This window comes from Garra rufa, unplaced genomic scaffold (genome assembly GCF_049309525.1).
Source record: "Garra rufa unplaced genomic scaffold, GarRuf1.0 hap1_unplaced_002, whole genome shotgun sequence".
NCBI lineage: Eukaryota > Metazoa > Chordata > Actinopteri > Cypriniformes > Cyprinidae > Garra > Garra rufa.
This window is the reverse complement of record NW_027394277.1, coordinates 12516085-12535495: the sequence shown is the minus strand read 5'-3', so window position 1 is coordinate 12535495 and position 19411 is coordinate 12516085. Positions and strand designations below refer to the sequence as shown.

Genomic DNA, 19411 nt, shown 5'->3' with positions numbered 1-19411 from the left:
ATGGTAAATAATGTGGATTTGCAAAAATGTATTTTTTTTTTATCACTGATTTAGGTTGTTACAGGCTTCATAAATAATATGTAATGTCTTTTTTCATCCAGTATGTGCTTAAATGCCTTAAAGCGCCTGAACCCCGCTAATCGCTGGATTTAAAAAGTGTTACCAATAAACTGAATGTAACACAATACGCCAATATGGTCTCTAAATGTGCTTCAAATGATTAAAAAACTACTTCCAACAGATCCTGTATCTTCCGAACACACTGAAAAAGTGACGGTCTTTGTGAGTATTTTTACATAAAAAAAGAATTTCTCAATTTTATGAGAAATTGATCAAAATGATTACAACAAGAACAAATATCAGCTTAGAAAAATTCAAATGGAAACATGTTGAAAAGTGTTATGCTGCTTATTATTTCTGTGGAAATGTGATTTAAAAAAAAATCTTTTTTTTTTTTTGCATTTTATTTTTTTATTTTTTTATTAAAGAAAATAATTTATCTGGAAAATTTTAATGCATCCTGGCTGAATAAAAGTAATAATTTCTTTCAATCTTAAATAAGTAATGAATCTTACTGACCCCAGACTATGTGTATAAATGTGATACATGAGTATAATAAACAGACCTGTTCAATGAAGGTGGGTGAGTGAATACAGTGGAAGTCTTTCAGACTGTCCTGTAACACTCGTTGCCTCATCACTCCCTCCACCACATCCACACCCTTCAGGTGCAGGTCATTTACAGCGTCAAGGGTCGCAATGCCATTTGGATTTGCCTCAGCCAATCGCAGGAGCTCCTGAGTTGCTGTCGAAATAGCCTGACCTGGTGGATCAAGTCTAGGACGAGAGATTTATTTATTCATTACCGCATTTCAACAAATGCAAATTCACTCGCAGCTTAGACAACCACATACACACCTGAAGCGTGGCTGCTGTCTTTTATTGTAGTTGTCGATGATTCTCTCTGGAATGACCTTGAGGGTTTTGGCTGTGATAGCAGAGATGTCTTGCAGCTTCAGTTTCTGCACTGTATGACTGCAGGGTCCTAAACACACAGTCAGACTGTAAATAACACTTTAACAACAAACGAAGCTGTAAAAGTAGTTGTGGTGTTTTAGATGTCACTGTGTGGGCAGATACGATTTTGGGGTGGATGTGATGCTGTGTGTGTACGTGTTTGCTCACCCTCTGGAATAAACAGTGTAGTGCTGTAGATGGGATGTAAGACTTTATTAGTCAGATCATCACCCGCCGCCTCCTCATTACCCTTCTCACAGATAATGAGAGCGGTGAGCGTGCGATTTACTGCATCGTTGGACACCTGTGGGAGGAGATGAGAGGAAAGAATAAGAGGAAAACAAATAGAGAAGAGTGGGGTAAGCCATAGTTTCTGCAAAAATATTAATCAGCACAAGTGTTTTCAACACTGATAATAATAAGAAAGTTTCTTGAGCAGCAAATCAGCAGATTAGAATGATTTCTGAAGGATCATGTGACACTGAAGACTGGAGGAATTTTACCCCACTTTTATAACTCAGTATGTGAAAGTGTTATTGGCAATGCTGCAGATGTGCGCTTATGGTTAGAGACGGTGAAGATGAGAATAAAATGTGTTCAATATTGAGTCACACACCTGTAGGATGACTCCCAGAGCGTTGTGATGATGGCTGTTGTTCACTATTACCACCCTTCCCACAGATAGAGCTTTGAGTCCATTCACTGACTCCAGCACAGCTCGCTGCCACACATACACACGATTATTATAAAAATACAATACAATTTATAGATATATATGCATTTTAAATATTTTTATTGAAATAAGCCAGCTAAATATTATCATAATGGCTGTACTGTTTTATTTGAAGTTATCATTTATGCCCATACCTTTGGTGTTATATCATGTTATAATAACAACACAGAACTATAAATATTTTAACAATTTAAAATCATATCAGTGATATTTTAGTATCGTTGATATACTATAATAATTTTTAATAACGCTTTTTTTAATAACATCATTTTTATTATATTTGTATTTTTTTTGTGTGAATTTTTTAAATGTTTACATAGACTTTCATGTTATTTCAGTATTAGTTATTAAACTAAATGAAAATGAGAATTTTTGCCTTAGCAACTGTATTTCCATTAACACATTTTTATTTTATTATTTTATTTAATTTTATTTCCATTAACACACATTTTTTAAATGTTTTTTTAAAGATTTTCATTCATTATATTTGTATATTTTGTATAATAAATTTTTATTTGTTTTTATTATTTAATTTAATTTATTCAATTTCATTTCATTTCAGTTAAAGTTCATTTTTAAACTATTTTTAATTTTTTTGTTTATTACATTTGTATATTTTGTATATTATTTATTTTTCATTTTTATTCATTTTTGTAAATTTTTAAAATGTCTACATACCTTTTTATTTAAGTTTCAGTTTTTATTACATCAAATTAAACTAAATAAAAATGAGAACCGTTGCCTTAGCAACTAGTTGAAATAAGTATTTTTAATATTTGATTTGATTTCAGTTAACATTAACAGTTAACGTTCATTTAAACTACTTTTTTATTTATTATATTTGTATATTTTGTACATTTTATTTTTTTTCATTTTTATTTCTTTTTGTAATTTTTTAAAATGTCTACATACCTTTTTATTTAAGTTTTAGTTGTAGTTATTTTATTACATCAAATTAAACTAAATAAAAAATAACTATTGCCTTAGCAACTAGTTGAAATAAATATATTTTTTATACTTATGATGATTGATGATGAATGATTTCAGTTAATATTAATTTTTTAACTTTTTCTAAGTATTATTGTTTATTATATTTGTATATTTTGTATATTTAATTTTTTTTTCATTTTTATTTTTTTTGTGAATTACACAGCTTTTTATTAATTTTATTTCAGTTTCATTTTATTACATCAAATTAAACAAAGAGAGTTGTTGCCTTAGCAGCTAGTTGAAATAAGTATTTTTTAATTCAATTTTATTTCAGTTAACATTATTTTTCTTTTGATGATTTTTTTAGATTTTGTTTATTATATTTGTATATTTCAATTTCTTTTGTTAATTTTTTTAATATCTACATAGCTTTTTATTAATTTTATAGCAACTAGTTCAAATATATATTCTATAAAGTAATTTTATTTCAGTTAACATAATTTTTTAACAATTTTTAAAAAAATATTTTATATAGTTTATTATATTTTTTGTATATTTCATTTTTTATAATAATTTTGTGTGAATGTTTAAAATGTATACACAGCTTTTTAATCATTTTATTTAAGTTTTCATTTTGGTTATTTTATAACATCAAAATAAAACAATGAAAATGAGGATTGTTGCTTTAGCAAATAATTAAAAAAAAAAATTAATATTTAATTTTGTAACTATTTTTTAGCAACTATTGAAAAACGTAATATTTAATTTTATTTCAGGTAATTAAAAAATAATAATAATGGTTTTAGTTCACTATAACACCCCGGATTAAAATTTAAATCAGGACTATTGATTTATTTATTCAATCAATTCAATTCTGTCATTTAATCTGTACTCAACTGTCCAAGGTTTTTCTTGGCTGTTTTGTAACTGCACATAATCACTCAAATGCTGTAAAACCAGTGTTAGAGTGTGCAGCTCTGTGAAAGTGTACACTGTGCTCATATAACTCTGTGTGCGTGTGTACCTGCAGGGCCTCTGTGGTGATGCGCAGCTCAGTGATGGTGTGGTAATATGACAGTAAATCAAATAACTGCCCCTCCGTGTCCAGCGGAGGGAGAGAGGAGAGCGTGTTTCTCAGCTCACTTATTCTCTTCTCGTGAGCCTGAGCAACACAAAGACACAAATGACTTGGCTACCCAAAAGAGTTTCATAACATTTCATCACATATTTCACATCTCCGCCTTTTGTTAGATTGAATTACCGACGCAGCTACTGGGGCATGCAAACCCCACAGACATTTCAGCGTCACTCAGGGGCTGCTGGGAAATGAGGCAGTTTACCTGCGTATCCCTGTGGTTCTCTGAAAAGCTCCTCCTCATCATGTCGGTGACCCTCAGGGCCTCCACACGCAGCAGATTCAGGATCATGGTGTAGGTCAGTCTGAATTGAGACTGCAGCACTGTCGGCTTGCCCTGACAGAGAAAAACACCACACATACATATTTAAATCATCCATTAGCATTTATTCATTCATCGATTGGCTATGAATGACTATGGCGTACTGACAAATAAAATAACAAATTAGCTTAAGAACCGTATAAGGACACAATGTAAGGATATGCGTATCATGGCGCTCTTTGTGTTGATCCAGTGTAATTAGAGTGGGGAAATGGAGTTGACATACAGCGGCGCTCCAATCACACAGCGGCCCTTGACAACACACTGTGCGTTATTACAGCATCAGCTGCTGTTGCCATGACGTCCATGACATGGAGCTGATCAGCACACAGATTACTGGCCCATCCAGCATGGACTGGGTCAAACTCATCAGCAGATCAAATGCATGGGGAAAAAAAAAGTTTCATGCTTTTTTCCTATTTTTCAAAACAGCATGGACTATAAACTATATTGTTATATTTTCTGAGGATCTGCCTGTGCAAAATTTACAGGCTTGATGCTAGGGGGTTGTGTGTGATTGTCAGGATATTGCTCTAACTTGTCAGAGTGTCTTTAAACATGTTACTGAGGTGTTTTTTTACTGATCCAATTCAAAAGAGCCCATGTCTCTATGATATTCTGGTCTCTCAAAATGAATCATTTGCCTTTACAAGATTTACAGTGGGGAAAAATTTATTTGATCCCTTGCTGATTTTAAGTTTGCACACTGACAAAGAAATTATAAGTCTATAATTTTAATGGTAGGCTTATTTGAACAGTGAGATACAGATAACAAAACAAAAAAAAAATCCAGAAAAACTAATTTCAACAAAGTTATAAATTGATTTGCATTTTAATGAGTGAAATAAGTATTTGACTCCCTAACAATCAGCAAGATTTCTGGCTCCCAGGTGTCTTTTATACAGGTAACGAGCTGAGATTAGGAGCACTCTCTTAAAGGGAGTGCTCCTAATCTCAGTTTGTTACCTGTATAAAAGACACCTGTCCACAGAAGCAATCAATCAATCAGATTCCAAACTCTCCACCATGGCCAAGACCAGAGAGCTGTCCAAGGATGTCAGGGACAGGATTGTAGACCTACACCGGGCTGGAATGGGCTACAAGACCATCGCCAAGCAGCTTGGTGAGAAGGTGACAACAGTTGGTGTGATTATTTGCAAATGGAAGAAACACAAAATAACCATCAATCTCCCTTGGTCTGGGGCTCCATGCAAGATCTCACCTTGTGGAGTTTCAATGATCATGCGAATGGTGAGGAATCAGACCAGAATGACACGGGAGGATCTTGTCAATGATCTCAAGGCAGCTGGGACCTTAGTCAAGAAAACAATTGGTAACACACTACACCGTGAAGGACTGAAATCCTGCAGCACCTGCAAGGACCCCCCGCTCAAGAAAGTACATGTACAGGCCCATCTGAAGTTTGCAGATGAACATCTGAATGATTCAGAGGAGAACTGGATGAAAGTGTTGTGGTCAGATAAGACCAAACTTGAGCTCTTTGGCATCAACTCAACTCGCCGTGTTTGGAGGAGGAGGAATGCTGCCTATGACCCCAAGGACACCATCAAACATTTACGCTATTCTTTGGGGGTGTTTTTCTGCTAAGGGGACAGGACAACTGCACCACATCAAAGGGATGATTTCTCAGCCAGGGCATTGAAAAGGGGTCGTGGATGGGTATTCCAGCATGACCATGACCCAAAAACACGGCCAAGGCAACAAAGAAGTGGCTCAAGAAGAAGCACATTAAGGTCCTGGAGTAGCCTAGCCACTCTTCCATAGAAAATCTGTGGAGGGAGCTAAAGGTTTGAGTTGCCTCGAAACCTTAATGACTTAAGATCTGTAAAGAGGAGTAGGACAAATCCCTCCTGAGATGTGTGCAAACCTGGTGGCCATCTCGCAATTCTGACTTTTTTTCTCAGAATTGTAAGATATAAACTTGCAACTGTTTGTTATAAAGTCACAATTGCGAAACAAAGTCGCAATTCTGGCTTTCTTTTTTTTAAGAATTGTAACTTCATTGCTGTAAATATCTATATTGCTGTATAGATGTAAATTCACAATTCTGAGAAGGGATCAGTCTTTTTTCCCCATCAAAACTGGTCTTTATAACTTGCAATTGCGAGTATATATATTTCAATTGTGAGATAGAAACTCACGATTGTGAGAAAAAAAGCCAGGATTGCAAGATATAAACTCTCAGTTTTTAATTTAGCAATTCTGACTTTATTTTATAAAGTTTATATCTCCCAAATCTGAGAAAAAATGTCAAAATTGTGAGATATAAACTGGCAATTGCAAGAAAAAAGACAGAATTGCAAGATATAAACTTACAATTGTGAGAAAAAAAATTGCGAATTTCTCACAGTTCAGACTTTTTCTTGCAATTGCCAGTTTATATCTCGCAATTCGGAGAAAAAAAGTCAGAATTGCGAGATATAACTCACAATTGCAAGAAAAAAGTCAGAATTGTGAGTTTTTATCTTGCAATTCACAATTTTTTTTTTTGCAATTGTGAGTTTATATCATGCAATTCTGAGGAAAAAGTCCGAATTTTGAGTTTATATCTTGCTATTCTGACTTTATAACTTGCAATTGTGAGTTTATATCACACAATTCTGAGAAAAAAAGTCAGAATTGCTAGATACAAACTCACAATTTTTATTTTGCAATTCTGACTTTATTTTATAACACACAACTGCAAGTTTATATCTCCCAAATCTGAGAAGAAAACTTTTTATCTCACAATTCTGACTTTTTTTTCTCATAATTGTGAGATATAAACTCACAATTGCGAGAAAAAAAAATTGCGAATTTCCCACAATTCAGACTTTTTTCTCGCAATTGTGAGTTTATATTTTGCAATTCTGTCTTTTTTCTTGCAATTGTCAGTTTATATCTCACAATTATGAGAAAAAAAAGTCAGAATTGTGAGATATAAACTCGCAACTGCAAGAAAAAAAGTCAGAATTGCAAGATAAAAAGTAGCAATTACCTTTTTCAAAAATTTTATTCAGTGGCGGAAACCGGCTTCCATAGGTTCCAAACACTAATAGCATTCAAAATCAGCTCCCACAATTGTGGATGCTGGTATGTGAAGTGTAAAGAGCAAAATGACAACAACACTAGTGAATGCTGGTGAGTTTTGTGCTGGAATAGCAGTGTATGGGGTCAGTAAATCAGGAACAGGGGTTAATTGACTGAACAGCCGTGATGTAAAGCACTGAGAGGTTAAAACAGCTCCAGCACGCTGGACGCTCTAATGAAGAGGAGCCCATTCACCCACACTCCATCCACAAGAGGATGACAGAGGTGCACTCAAAGGTTGCATGACGCTAAAAAAAGACCAGCAACGTTTGTATTTGGCTCCAGATTGAGTAATCAGGCAGTGATTTACAAGTGAAGACAAGATCTCTTCAGATCATAATAATGCCTTAGATTAGGGAAGAGCACTACAGTAATGGTTGGACTTTACCAGTTACGATCAAAATATCTCTCCTATCATGTAACATTTCAGACATTTGTAAAAAAAAAAAAAATGAATCATGTCTAAATCTGTGGATTTTTACTTTTCATGTTTTTCAGTTTTAGTCATGCTGAGGACAATCATCAGCTGTGAGGCATGAGGCCTGACTTGTGGAGAGAGCTGTAGGTGTTTAACACAGACATAGACTGCAGTACTGACCAGCATCATAGCGTGGAGGTCTCCCATATCATGAACTCCAGCTTTACAGAGGATGATAACGGTCCCTGTAGCATCCAAACCTCTTCTGCCCGCACGGCCCGCCATCTGAATGTACTCACCTACACACACAAAGAGTTTAGTACTGTGCACTCTTAATCAATGTCAGAGTAAGCATCAGTTGTGTTTTTTAAACAAAAAAAAATCTATACATATAGATGGATTAAACAAAATAGTTGAATCTCACTTCGAAACGCCATATTATTATATAAACATATACACTGCCACTCAAAAGTTTGGGATCAGTAAAAAAGTCTCTTACGCTCATCAAGACCATTATAAAATAATGGCTTCTATTTTAATATACATAAAAAAAATCCTGTGATGCAAAGCTTTCATCAGCTGTAACTCCAGTCTTAAGTTTCAAATGATTCTTTAGAAATCATTCTAATATGCTGATTTATTATTAGAATTATCAATGCTACCAAATACTTTTTGGAACCTGTGATTTTTTTCAGGATTCTTTGATGAATAAAATGTTTGTTCTAACAATATATATCTTTGCTATCACTTTTTATCAATTTAACGCATCCTTGCTAAATAAAAGTAACACTTTCTTTAAAAAAAAAGAAAGAATAATAATTTACTGACCCCAAACCTTTGAACAGTAGTGGATATTACTGTTAGAAAAGATTTCTATTTTAAATAAATGCTGTTCTTTTTAACTTTTTATTCATCAAAGAATCCTGAAAAATGTATCGCAGGTTCCAAAAAACTATTAAGCAACACAACTGTTTCCAGCACTGATAATAAATCAGCATATTAGAATGATTTCTGAAAGATCATGTGACACTGAAGACTGGAGTAATGATGCTGAAAAATTTAGATGTGATCACAGAAATAAATTAGATTTTTAATTAAAACAGAAGAAAGTTTTTTTTTTATTATAATATTTCACAATGTTACATTTGTTTCTTTTTTTCTTGATCAAATAAAAGCAGCCTTGATGAGCATTAGAAACTTATTTAAAATACATTAAAAATCCCAAATTTTTGACCGGCAGTGTATATACATTATATACATATATTATATTTTGCTTAAAGAAAATTAAGCTTTTTTTTTTACCATTTGCCATTAAGATTTTTTGGCATTGTGACATTTTTTTCATGACAATTAAGCAAGGGGAAAAATCCAATTATCTGTGATATTCTTCGGGGTTTTTTAAACAAATACTACCAGGATACTATCATTTAAAAATTTGGAGTACGATTTCTTTTTAAAAAAATGAATACTTTTATTCAGCAAGGATGCATTAAATTGATTGCCAGTGAAGTGCAGTAAATACATTCTAATGTTAGGTTTGCACACAAATATTGAGAATAATAATAAATGCTTAGCAAGAAAATAGTAAGAATAATAATAGAAAGAAAAAATAATAATAAAAAAAGTTCATAACGGAGAAAATTACATTTTAAAATATATTAAAATTAAAACTGTAGGAATACTTCACAATATTACTGTTTTTACTGTATTTTAAATTAAATTAATGAAATCTTACAGATGTTAAATATTTAATGGTAGTATATGCATATAATTATCTTTCACAATTAAATAATATATAACTTTTTGTTTTTACTTTTTTTTTTTTTTTTTTACATTACAGTAGGCAACTGAGAGAGAGTTATAAAACATAAAACTATTTTCACAGTGCAAAATATCTTGAATGTTCCTAAACCAGGCATAATTATTTTGGGTCTTTAAATTAAAAATAATAATTTGTATCCCCCCCTCCTCTCTCATTTTTGGGTAAAACATGACCTAGACACATTCTTGATATGTATTGTTACATTAAACTAAATGTTTTATGAATATCTACACTACCAGTCAAAAGTTTTTAAACAGTAAGATTTTTAATGTTTTTCAAAAAGTCTCTTCTGCTCACCAAGCCTGCATTTATTTGATCCAAAGTACAGCAAAAAAACAGTAAAATTGTAAAATATTTGTACTATTTAAAATAACTGTTCTATTTGAATATGTTTTAAAACGCAATTTATTCCTGTGATTTGAAAGCTGAATTTTTAGCATCATTACTCCAGTCACATGATCCATCAGAAATCATTCTAATATTCTAATTTGCTGCAGAATAAAAAAAAAACATTTACTATTATCATGTTGAAAAATTATTTTTGGGGGGGAGTTCAGAAGAACAGCGTTTATCCAAAATAGAAATCTTTTGTCACAGTATAAATGTCTTTATCATCACTTTTGATCAATTTAACACATCCTTGCTAAATAAAAGCATTAAAAAATACTGTTACTTGTTAATACCGTTTGATCTTTGGATCTTTCTATTCATCAAAGATTCCTAAAAAAAAAATAAAAAAATAAAAAAATAAAAAAATAAACTGTTTTCAATATTTATAACAATGATATTTTTTTTCTTGAACAGCAAATCAACATAGTAGAATGATTTCTGAAGGATCATGTGACTGGAGTAATGATGCTGAAAATTAAGCTTTGATCAGGAATAAATTACATTTTAAAATATATTCAAATAGAAAGCAGTTATTTTAAATGTGTATTTTGTGTATGCAACATGCAAAATGCCTTTGATGCAATGGCTAAAACAGTGCAAATGTGTGCTATATCTTTAAAAGCGACCAGCTATACTCTCTCTTCCCTTTTTTCATACAAACTATTATTAGAAGGAAAATAGACTGAAGCAAACTCAAGCATCTCTTTCTCTCACACACACACACACACACACACACACACACACACACACATCAAAGGCCTCCTGCTGTCTTTCCCCCCAATCTCACTGCGGTCCAGTCACATGTGCACAAACATCTGCACTACTCCAGCATAATTAATCTGCTCCTTCATTAGAGATGTCTTATTCATCAAACACCTGGTCATCAGCAGCGTCTGTCTGCCTGCCTGTAGAGCCTCTGCCAACAAGTATCTGACAGCTTATTATTATGTCCATTGTTATGATAAACCAAAATAATTATCATTTTAAATGAGAATACCTGCAACAGGCATTCTTAAGAGATGCGAGTCAGCATATGTTTGGACAAAACAGGCATTTCGTTGTTCGTAATGTAAGACAGCAAAGGAGCTGTGTTTTTACCGGGAAGCAGGTTTCTGAATCCTGTGCCGTCATGTTTGCGGATGCTGTCGAACACAACGGTTCTGGCAGGCATGTTTACACCCATGGCGAACGTCTCTGTAGCAAACAGCACCTGAAAGAGAGAACGACTATACGTTACCACCTATTTTTTGTCGTTTAGATTTAAATTGAGCTGTTAGCTATATTCAAATGTTCTTTGTATAAAACAAACAAACCTTTACTAAACCTTTGGAGAAGAGCATCTCGATAATCTCCTTCAGGATTGGCAGGATGCCACTGTGGTGAACACCAATCCCTCTCTTCAGCAAATCACGCATTAACCGGATCTGTGGTGACAAAACAATGCTGATAAACACCATAACTCTATTAAAGGATTAGTTCACTTCCTGAATAAAAATTTTCTGGTAATTTACGTACCCCATGTCATCCAAATTCATGTCTTTCTTCTTTAGTCGACAAATTAAATTGAAATTAAGGCTTTAGAGGAAAACATTCCAGGAATTTTCTCCATATAGTGGACTTCAATGGTTCTCAACAGTTTAAACTACCAAACTGGAGTTTCAATGCAGCTTTAAAGGGCTCTACGCAATCCCAGTCGAGGAATAAGGGTCTTATCTAGTGGAACCATTGGCCAACTTCTAAAAACAAAATTAAAATTGCTATACTTTTTAACCTCAAATGCTAGTCTTGCACTAGCTCTGTGATGTGTGTCTACGACTTCAAGCATTACATAATCATGTTGGAAAGGTCACGCATGGTTAGTTTGTCTGTGTATTCTGGTTCAAAAAGGTAGGGTAGGGTGAAAAACTCCATCTCATTTTCTCTCACTTCAAAATCATCTGACATTGTTGTTTTACCTTTTTTTTTTTTTGCAAAGGGCTTTTGGATTTTTTTTTTTTTGCATGTAATGCGTGAATACAAGACAAGCATTTGTGGTTAAAAAGTATACCCTTTTTTTTTTTTAGAAAATGACAGAGTGTTTTGCTAAAAAAGACCCTTATTCCTCGGCTTGGATCGTGTAGAGCCCTTTGAGGCTGCACTGAAATATGTCCTGGAATGTTTTCCTCAAAAACCTTAATTTCTTTTCCACCAAAGAAAGAAAGACATGAACATCTTGGATGACAAGGGGGTGAGTAAATTATCAGAACAGTTTTATCTTTCTTTATTCTTTTGGAAGTGAACTAAACCTTTAAAATGACTGAATGTTTCATTATACAGGTAAGTTCATATGTGCATCTTGAGAATATTGACCAATTAAATTTTCTGCCATTTTGCTCCTAATGCAACCAATTAAAAAAAAAATGACTACAAATTTTGCAAAAAGATCATGCATATATTTAAAAAAAAAACATTTTCTGTACAAATACATTTAAAAAAATATATTCAAACAGTTGTAGTAATAGTTTACATTATTATTGATTTTACTGTATGTTTGGTCAAATAAACTCTGTTGGTGAGCTTAAGAGACTTCTCGTAACACTTTACTTAAAGCCGTTACGTATAATAAAATATAAAGGTATTAATAATGCACATTGCAATGCATTATATCTTTTCATAATCATAAGTGACTGTAACTGAAGTTAAAATGCAGTATAATATTTACAGATTCTTCTTCTTACAGATCTGAAATTGGTTGTTTGTCTTTTATAATGCATTACATGTAAAGTCTTTAAGTAAAGTGTTACCAGACTTCCTTCAAAAACAAAATAAAAAACCTTATCAACCCCTTTTCTTTTATTGCATTACTGTAGTAAATAATGTTTGTTTTTTTTACACTGGAGTAGGTTAATGAGAGTTTAACAGTAACCTACTGTCATGTAAAAAACATTATTTACTACTGTAATGCACAAAAAATGATGTATTATTTAATGCTGAGAGACAATTTTAAGTATACACTACTATTTAGTACACACTAAATAACTTAGGACAGTGCAACAGTGCAGAACATCTTAAAGGAATAGTTCACGCAAAAATAAAAATTCACATGGACTATTTTAATAATGTCCTTACTACATTTCTAGGCATTGAATGTGTCGGTTGTGTTGTTGTCTATGCTCTCGGATCTCATCAAAAATATATTAATGTGTGTTCTGAAGATCTTACGTATATATACGACATGTACGTGAGTAATTAATGACAGAATTGTCATTTTTGGGTGAACTATAACTTTGACGTTCTTAAAACAGGCTTCAGAGTTTTTGCCTTTTTCCTTTATTTTGTAAAATAAGTGTCGATTTAATTTCAGCATTTCTGCTTGTTATCATTAAATCGAATTTGTAGAATTTGCATTTTTGTATAATGTATAATTTATCAGCATCAAATTGGATATAAGCCACCTTGTTTTCCAGATATCTGAATTAGCCAATAAACTCTTGCTCTAGTGCTCACAGGACCCAAATCTCATGTACCTGCGGTAACTGCCGATCGCCTCCTCTCAGCCTGGTCAGGCTCTTCTGCAGGAACGAGTGGATCTCGTTCTTCTCTATGGAGCTGGTGAGGTCCAGAGAGGTCAAAGAGCGGGCGTTTTCATCACAGCGTGTCCGAGAGAACGTGAAAGCCACCACTGGAGTCTGCTGCCTCTGAGACAGAAAGTTCAGCAGCGTCTGCCATATGGCTCGATCCTAATGGAGAACACAGAAAAAGTAGAGTAAAACACTGCAGCTGTTGGAAATAGAGACCTATTATATTAGACAACCAATTTAAAAGGTAATGACGAGAGGTTCAGACACTGACCTGACTGGCTGTTGTGTTGTGCTGTGATACGTTCTTTGTGCCAAACGACTGTGCATGTTTACTAGTGCGTTCTTTCCTGGCGTCTACTGCGGCATAGTAGCTGAAAAACAAAACATTTGTTTTAATTTTAAATGAACTTCCAGGAGCCCTTTGCCATACTTTTGCAACACATTTTTTTGAAGTCCATCTACCATGTCAGTCTTAAAACATTAATCAAGAGCTGGGTAGTAGCTGATTACATGTAATCTAGGTTATGTAATCAGATTCCAAAAATGAAGCAATTGTAATCAGACTAAATTACATTTTAAAATACTCGTAATTAGACAACAGTTACTTTTTTATGGATTACATATTATTTACATAATATAAATAAATTATTCATCCTTTATTGATTTTTTTCATCTTTTAAATCCTTTTCTTCATCTTTTAAATAGCCTACTTCTTATATACACTCAGAAAGTGTTCCAGTTTTGTGGACATTCACACAAAGATCAGTCATTAGTCAGATGGCGACACAGTGTTTGACCACTGATTTCCTTCAATATTGCATCAACTACTGATGAACACATTCATTTTTATTTGAATTATTAATTATTATTTATTTTAATTATTACTCTGTAGGTTATTTTACCATGTATTTCTGTCTTTTAGAAATCTTTTTGTACATTAAGATGTACAAATTCACAAACATTATTTGTCTTCTAATTCTCTTTCACCTTATATATTTACTTGAAGCACCCGTGGGATTTTAAAATAAATATTTTAATAATAAGCATCACATTTGCATGTTCGTGGTTCTCTGACGTTGGTTATAGTTACATGTCATGCGGTTAAACAAAAAGAATATTTAAAAAAAATAAATTAAAAAGTGTTTTATTTTGATTGATTTTATGGTTAGAGAAAAATTAATACATTCATGTTTAATAAGAAATTTAATAATAATTTAATAAATAATAATAATTCAATTGGTAACACCTAAAATATTTAAGTTGATCCAACTGTTCGCTTATGCAGTTGAATTAAGTTAGTCTAACGTAAATATTAGGATTGAATGAATTAAAATTATGTAAGTGTGATTGACCTAGATTAATTAATTAAAATTAAGTTAATAAAATGTAATAAATTAGGTTGAAAAAACTTAACATTTTTAGGTGTTACCAACTGAAGTAATTTTTTTAAGTTGATCCAACTGTTCACTTTTTACAGTGTAATTACTTATTTTCATTTAACATTTTTTTTATTTAATTATTAGCTTTTCATTAAACTCATAATCCCTAGTTTGGGAAACCTTAACATAATACAATGTTTAATGCACTTCATGTTGTTAATAATAATGAATGGAATATATATTCTTAATCTTTTAGATTACAACTAAGATTTCCCTATTTAAATCAATGCAATAAACAAGACAGGTCAAAAGTAATCTACGAGTAGTCTGATTATGTTACTTAAGATGACCATACGTTCTCTTTTCCCCGGACATGTCCTCTTTTTGGACCATGTAAAATGTGTCCGGCCACGATTTCTAAATTGCCCAAAATGTCCGGGATTCGGCTTTTTCTTTCTACAGTCGCCATTTATTGTGTGCGTTTTTGTATTACAGCTTTGCGCAGGACTGTTTTCTTAATCCCGCTCCCGCAAACATCACGGAGTCGCTATCAATATGCAGAGTATTTAAATCGCTTTGGATGCAGCTCGTGTTGGATGTAGGGTTGCCAGATCTGCATTTTTTCCACGGAATTGGGCTGATTTTAAAGTGTTGCAGTGGGTTGATTTTCTCCCGTGGGTTAAAAGTTCGAAATATTGCATAAATTCCATTTGACTAAAATGCTTGTATTGAAACATTTTGCATTCTACCTGTGATTAAACTGTGGTAGATATTAATTTTGTGAAGGATGGCTTTTTAACTGTGTTTATGATCAATCTGTATAACAGTGACTGTAAAATATGTAGTTTTGGTATGGAAAAGGCATATTTTGAAACCAAAACTAGGACCCCACACCTACATTTTTGAAAACTAAAATATGGTCACCCTAATGTTACCTAAAATGTGTAATACAGTGGATTATGTTACAATTTTCGTCATGTAATTCAGAATTAGTAATGGATTACAATTTTAGGTAATCTACACAGCTCTGAGGTAAAAACAGACATTATTTAGTGCTATGCTCCAATTTCACCCATATTCTAACCCTTATTTACTAAATAAATTAATTGAAATTAAGTTGAAGTTGAAATTATAACTTAATTGCTAATTGATTTATTATTATTACTATTTTGCATTCTCTTTCCATTTCTATTTCAAATAAATGCTGTTCTTTTGAACTTTCTATTCATTAAAGAATCCTAAAAAAAGATCACATTTTAAATATTACGCAGCACAACTATTTTCAATATAGATAATTGAGCAGCAAATCAACATATTAGAATGATTTCTGAAGAATCATGTGACACTGAAGATTGGATTAATGATGCTGAAAATTCAGCTTTGCATCACAGGAATAAATTATATTTTAAAATATATTCAAATGATTATTTTTAATTCTAATTTAAATTCACAATATTAATCGTTTTATTGTGTTTTTGAACAGCTCTGAATCATCTCCAATAAATCTGAAATGCATTCTTGTTTTGAAAACACCAACTATCTGTAACTTAACATACCCTTTAGTTAGAAAGTTTCCAGTGGAGTCCATCAAAAGGAAGAGCTCTTTCTGAGTCTTTGTGCTATTGCCAGTATACAGATAGTGCTCTAGAGGAACAGGCCTCTTAACTGTGCTGATCACATAGATGTGCCGCTTCTTGATACGCCTGAAAACAGAGAAAGCACATTAAAACCATATGAGTTACGCAATCCACAGAGCAAGATAAAATCGGGTTTCATGGCTTTGATAATACACACACCCGATCCATTCACTGAACTCCACTGCGTTTGGCACTGTGGCACTCAGCAGGATGATGCTAACATGCTCCGGCAACATGATGAGCACTTCCTCCCACACCACTCCCCTCTGAGAAACAACAACAACATCATATGAGATCTGAATGCAGTAAAGAAAGCATAACTGAATGCCATTTGTGAACTGATTTCATCACCTCTGCATCATTGATATAGTGAACCTCATCAAAAATGACCCATTCTAGATCTCGAATGACCTCTGAGCCATTATAGAGCATAGATCTGTTAGGAGGAAGACACAGTGATTAATAAAGGTTGTCAAAAAATATGAATTATAAATAACTGACATAAAGGCCTTCTATTACATAATCACCTCAAAATCTCAGTGGTCATGATGAGACATGAGGCTTCAGGGCTCAGCTGGACATCTCCAGTCAACAGTCCCACATCACCGAACGTGTTCTTAAAGTCCCGGAACTTCTGATTGGACAGGGCCTTGATGGGGGATGTGTAAATGGTCCTGTCAGGAGGAAGAGTCATATTAGTAAGCCATTAATCTTATAAGACAGTAAGACATGATATATTTACTTATTTAGCACATTTTATACACAATGGGAATTCAAAGTGCTTTAAATTTGCAAGCACTTTTAATATGGTTTAAAAAATAACCAAAATTGCTAAGAAAACAAGATTTAAATTACCCATTATTCAAAAGTTTGTAAGTCAGTTTTGATAAAAAAATGCATGCATTTCATTTTTTTAAAGTGACAGTAAAGTACCATTATTCCAAAGTTTGTGTGTATATATATATATATATATATATATATATTTTTTTTTTTTTTTTTTTTTTTCAGCAAGCATGCATTTTGTTTTAAATTTTGTCAGTAAAGTACCTATTCAAAGGTTCGTAGGTAAGTTTTATTTATTTATTAAGATATTTTTATTCAGCAAGCATGCATTTCATTTTTTTAAAGTGACAGTAAAGTACCCATTATTCAAAGGCTTGTAGGTAAGTTTTTTTTTTATGCATGCATTTGATTTTTCTTTTTAAAGTGATAGTAAAGTACCCATTATTCAAAATTTTGTAGGTAAGTTTTATTCATTGTATTTACATTTTTAATTGCAAGCATGCATTTCATTTTTTTTAAAGTGACAGTAAGGTACAGATTATTCAGAGGTTTGTAGGTACATTTAAAAAAATGTTCCTTTTTGTATTCAGCAAGCATGCATATCGTTTCCTAAAATCGACAGTAAAGTACCCATTATTCAAGTTTGTAGGCAAGTTTTAGATTTATTTATTTATTTTATTCATCAAGCATGCATTTCATTTTTTAAAAGTGAGAGTGAAATACCCATTATTCAAAAGTTTGTAGGTACATTTTTATTTATTCATTTATTTTTTATTCAGCAAGCATGCATTTCATTTTCTAAAATTGACAGTAAAGTATTCAAAAGTTTGGAGGCAAGTTTTAATTTTTTTATGCATGTATTTAAGTTATTTTTTATGTGACAGTAAGGTACCCATTATTCAAAAGTTTGTAGGCAAGTTATATTTATTTTAAATTTTTTATTTAGCAAGTATGCATTTCATTTTTTAAAAGTGACAGTAAAGTACCGATTATTCAGAGGTTTGTAGGTACATTTGAATTTTTACTTTGTTTATTCAGCAAGCATGCATATCGTTTCCTAAAATTGACAGTAAAGTACCCATTATTCAAAAGTTTGTAGGCAAGTTTTACATTTATTTTTCTTTTTTTATTTATCAAGCATGCATTTCATTTTTTAAAAGTGACAGTGAAATACCCATTATTCAAAAGTTTGTAGGTACATTTTTACTTATTTATTTTTTATTCAGCAAGCATGCATTTCGTTTTCTAAAATTGACAGTAAAGTACTCATTATTCAAAAGTTTGGAGGCAAGTTTTAAATTTTTTTAATGCATGCATTTGGTTTTTTAAGGTGACAGTAAAGTACCCATTATTCAAGTTTGTAGGTAAATAAATATTTATTTATTTTACATTTTTTCAAGTAACAGTAAAGTACCAATTTGTCAAAAGTTTGTAAGATTTATTCATTTTTTATTCAGCAAGCATGCATTTCATTGAAAGTGACAGTAAAGTACCTATTATTAATTTATTTATTTTTTATTCAGCAAACATGCATTTTATTTTTTAAAAGTGACAGTAAAGCAGTGTTATTTTAAAATCACTGATATACTATTATAATTTTTAATTTAATTTAATTATTTTCAATTAGATTTTTCAATTTAGATTTTTGTACTCTGTTTTCACTTCAAGCTTACTTAAAGTTTTAGTAATTATTTTTTTTACATACTTTCATTAAATATGATTAGTTTTAGTGTAATTTCATTATTTTAATACTTCAAGTTAAACTAAAGTTTTTTTCAAGTAACAATTCCTTTGGTTGTAATTTTAAATTGAACTATAACAAACCTGCAGTAATACATTTATAATAAATATATAAAGATTTCTATTGTTAAAAAATGTTGTTCTTTTTAACTTTGTATTCATAAGAATTTTAAAGAACAGTAATGGTTTCCACAAAATAATAATAAATGTTTTTTGAGCATCAAATCAGCATATTAGAATGCTTTCTGAAGGATCATGTGACACTGAAGACTGAAGTAATAACGCTGAAAATACTGCTTTGCATCACATGAATAAGCTACATTTTAACATGTATTGAAATAGAAATCAGCTCTTTTGAATAGTAATAATATTTCACAATATTACTGTTTTACTGTATTTATGATCAAATAAATGCTGCCTTTGTGAACATAAGACATTTAGTAGTGTATTAAAAAG

The 19411-nt window shown here is 32.0% G+C and overlaps 1 protein-coding gene across 1 annotated transcript in view; it reads right to left on the bottom strand.

Annotated features, from left to right (window-relative positions):
* The window catches only part of LOC141305395 (superkiller complex protein 2-like), a 38962-nt gene that overhangs the window by 13570 nt on the left and 5981 nt on the right, over positions 1-19411 (bottom strand). Inside the window, exons 11-25 of the mRNA XM_073832494.1 lie at positions 16960-17106; positions 16784-16868; positions 16592-16698; positions 16352-16498; positions 13688-13787; positions 13363-13575; positions 11170-11280; positions 10955-11066; positions 7825-7943; positions 4020-4151; positions 3704-3841; positions 1633-1737; positions 1185-1320; positions 918-1044; positions 626-836 (exon numbers count right to left, since the gene is read on the bottom strand). Of these exons, the coding sequence (XP_073688595.1) occupies positions 626-836; positions 918-1044; positions 1185-1320; positions 1633-1737; positions 3704-3841; positions 4020-4151; positions 7825-7943; positions 10955-11066; positions 11170-11280; positions 13363-13575; positions 13688-13787; positions 16352-16498; positions 16592-16698; positions 16784-16868; positions 16960-17106 (1990 nt within the window). The remainder of the gene's footprint in view (positions 1-625; positions 837-917; positions 1045-1184; positions 1321-1632; positions 1738-3703; positions 3842-4019; positions 4152-7824; positions 7944-10954; positions 11067-11169; positions 11281-13362; positions 13576-13687; positions 13788-16351; positions 16499-16591; positions 16699-16783; positions 16869-16959; positions 17107-19411) is intronic.